General features: G+C 37.3%; 1 protein-coding gene across 1 annotated transcript; it reads left to right on the top strand.

Annotated features, from left to right (window-relative positions):
• Window positions 1–683: 683 nt before the first annotated feature.
• Window positions 684–2,352, top strand: LOC118756849. The gene is made up of 5 exons (XM_036491587.1): window positions 684–953; window positions 1,003–1,210; window positions 1,416–1,604; window positions 1,682–1,915; window positions 1,974–2,352. Exons 1-5 carry the CDS (start codon window positions 850–852, stop codon window positions 2,172–2,174), a joined length of 936 nt encoding a protein of 311 aa, XP_036347480.1. The 5' UTR covers window positions 684–849; the 3' UTR covers window positions 2,175–2,352.
• The last annotated feature ends 649 nt before the right edge of the window (window positions 2,353–3,001 follow it).

The following is a 3,001-nucleotide window of genomic DNA, read 5'->3' as shown; positions in this document are numbered from 1 at the left end:
GTTCGTTCTCTCAATTATGAACGGCGAATCAACCTGTTTACACGTCACATGCGTGATTCACTTTGCATCTCTGCTTCTTGTTCTTTGCTTTTTCTTAATGTGAAGAAAAAATTTGCAGTGGTTAATTAGCTAAATCAATCGTTTTAACGAATCTAGCTATTTTTCAATGTTTGTGCTGGTGGGGATGTGTGTGGTCTATGTGTTTTGACAGCTGTTATCGATCAAAATTAGAGAAGACAACGATTTGTTCTTGATTCGCATGTTGCTTGGATCTGAATCACCTACGAATGAAGTTATTCGCTCTCAAAATTTTTGTATGGCGAATAACGTGATTCGGTTCGTAATTGGGGCGCCAATCACGAATGAGAGAGCGAATTACGAATGGGAGAGCGAATCACTTGCTCTGGAAACATCGTTTTACATCCGTGAGCAGTCATTATTAATTTGTGTCATGGGGAGTTTACATGATTCAATTTTCACAGGCGATTAGTTGAACCAAAAGTTGAACGAAAGTAGGCAGCCGACTAAATTCGTTGAAAGCGATTAGTTGAAAGGCCGTTTACACCAGGCGATTGTTGCTTTCAACTAAAAATCGCATGAAAGATAGCCTCATGTAAATTCCCTATAATGTTTGTATTACGTGGCCTGCCACCCAGTGTAAACAAAAAAAAATGGTTCTGTAGTGCGATTCTGTAACTCTTAGCAATAAAAAAATTGTTAGGTTACATAACAACTTTTGCCGTTTGCACTAACAATTGTGTGATTCTCTAACTCTTGCTTAACAGCGAAAAACAGCTGATTATTCCTTTTTATTTAAAATATAGAAATGTGGCATCTCAGTCGAGATAAATGTCAAATATGCGAAAAGTACAAAGAGGAATAAGAAAAAAAACTTATTTCCTTCCCGCGGAAACGGAATTTTTAGCGCCAGCAACGTATTGCAATTTTAAAAGGTAGTATTTAGTTATTAATTGGAATTTACTAGAACTTCTTTTATTTCAGGATGTCTATCCAGCCGACGAAAAGGAGCCGTGCATCGGGGGAGCAGTTGAGCGCGATGCTTGACTTTCTGGGTGAAAACCCGAATGTGGCGAGCGGCAAGTTCCAGAAGCTCCATGGCAAGTTGGAGAACACCAAGAAGTGGGCAGAGATGGCAGATAAATTGAATTCTCTTGGGGGGGCTGCCAAATCTGTGGAGCAATGGCAAAATGTAAGTATAAGTGATGAAGTACGGGCATTTCCGGAAATGCATTACTGCAAAACATCGCACCTCTTATTCCAAAAATATGTTTGCTGAAATCAGACATCATTATATACTTAAGTATAAGGAGAGGTGCTTTGCAGTAAGGCATTTCCGAAAACGGCCTACACCAAAGAATAGTAAAGTATGAAAGTGTGTTTCTATTTTGCAAAAGGTCTGGCGCGACCTAAAAAGTCGAACATCGACGCGAGTTCGTGATCGTAAGAGGGAGCAAGCATTGACGGGGAATATACCGCTTCAACAGCCTCCCTTGAACGAATTGGAGAAGCGGGTAGTAGCTCTAGTGGGAAGCAGCTATATGGAGGGGCAACCGGATGTCCAGGAGAATATTCCCATGGAAGAGGTAAGTTGAATTGTACCGTATTAAAAGCCCATGCCAATATGTTAATCATATTGCAATATTCATTATGCTATTTTTAGGAACTGCAATTAACATTGGGGGCGGCGGATGAAAATTTCCGCTTAGTCATGGAGGAAGACACCATGGTAATTCCTCCACTAACGGTGTCGGATAGCGAGTCGGAAATTCGGTGCGAAACTCCGAAAACGCCGAGGCAAACACCGCGCAGAACCGCTAAGCGGAAACGTGCGGAAGAATCGCCAACAAAGGCGAAATTTTTAAGAATTGCCGAGGCACAGGCCGAATCAGAAAAGGTAATTTTTTCAATACTGTATTTGTATTGAATTATTAATAGAACTTTTATTTTCTTAGAGGCTTGCTGAAAGTGCTGCAACCAACGCGGAGGCCAACCGCTCCAATGCTGAGGCAATAAGCAGAATGGCTGCTGCCACAGAGCGAATGGCTACCGTAACTGCAACAATGGCAGAGGCCTTCACGGTGTTGGCGGAGGGGGTGAAAGCTTGTGCGCATGCTTTCGCCCAGTTTACTAATTCACTGGGCCCTCCCCAATAGATATAAATTGTTTGTGTATATACTTTTCTTTTTCTTTTTTAAGGTTCATTAATTTTTTGTTAAAGTTAAGCTCCTTAGCTAACAAAACCAATATAAGTCCAAATTTGAGACTTTGTACAAAAATTACAAAAATTCCACAAACTGTTCTTCACAATTCCAAGCATTTTAATTTTGATTTCTAGAATAATGCAATTTTATAGCTTATTAAAATCGAGTATAATAAAGTGCAAGTTATTCTATAAATTAAAATTATAATGCTTAAGAGGGGACGAAAAGTTTATGTAATTTCTATAATTTTTGTACAAAGTCTCTAATTTGGACCTATATTGGTTTTGTTAGTTAAGGAGCTTAACTTTAACAAAAAATTTATGAACCTTAAAAAAGCACAGAAAAGTAGTCAAAACTGGTAAAAATTTTGATGTGCTATCTTTTGTCGCGGGCTGTATGTATATACATATTTTTATTAATAATAGGCTAGATTATTATTAACTTATTTGTTGGTGCCTTTTTACTTTTTTGTTTTTCAAATGAATTGTTCTTAGTTGAATCTTGTTTTCTGAATTTGTTTATAGTGATAAGTGTTCGTGCCTTGAGTATATGCATTTTTTTTTAATATTCGCAATGTTTTTTATGCTATAAATTTTTGCTCAGTTTTTTTTTTCAAAGGATGGCTCATATTTTAACAAATACTATACAAATCTAAGTTTCACACTGTATACATAAATTAGAAGTATTCTGCCAAGTTTTATCCAAATCGCAAGATTTTTAATAAGAATTTCCAAAAAAAAGTATGTATGCATCCCAATTTTATTATAATTTGCAAATTT

The sequence above is a fragment of the Rhagoletis pomonella genome, unplaced genomic scaffold (assembly GCF_013731165.1).
Source record: "Rhagoletis pomonella isolate Grant_MI unplaced genomic scaffold, Rhpom_1.0 Rhpom_scaffold_12528, whole genome shotgun sequence".
NCBI classification, from domain to species: Eukaryota; Metazoa; Arthropoda; class Insecta; order Diptera; family Tephritidae; genus Rhagoletis; species Rhagoletis pomonella.
Note: the sequence above shows the minus strand (reverse complement) of the source record. Positions and strands in the feature narration are given on the sequence as shown.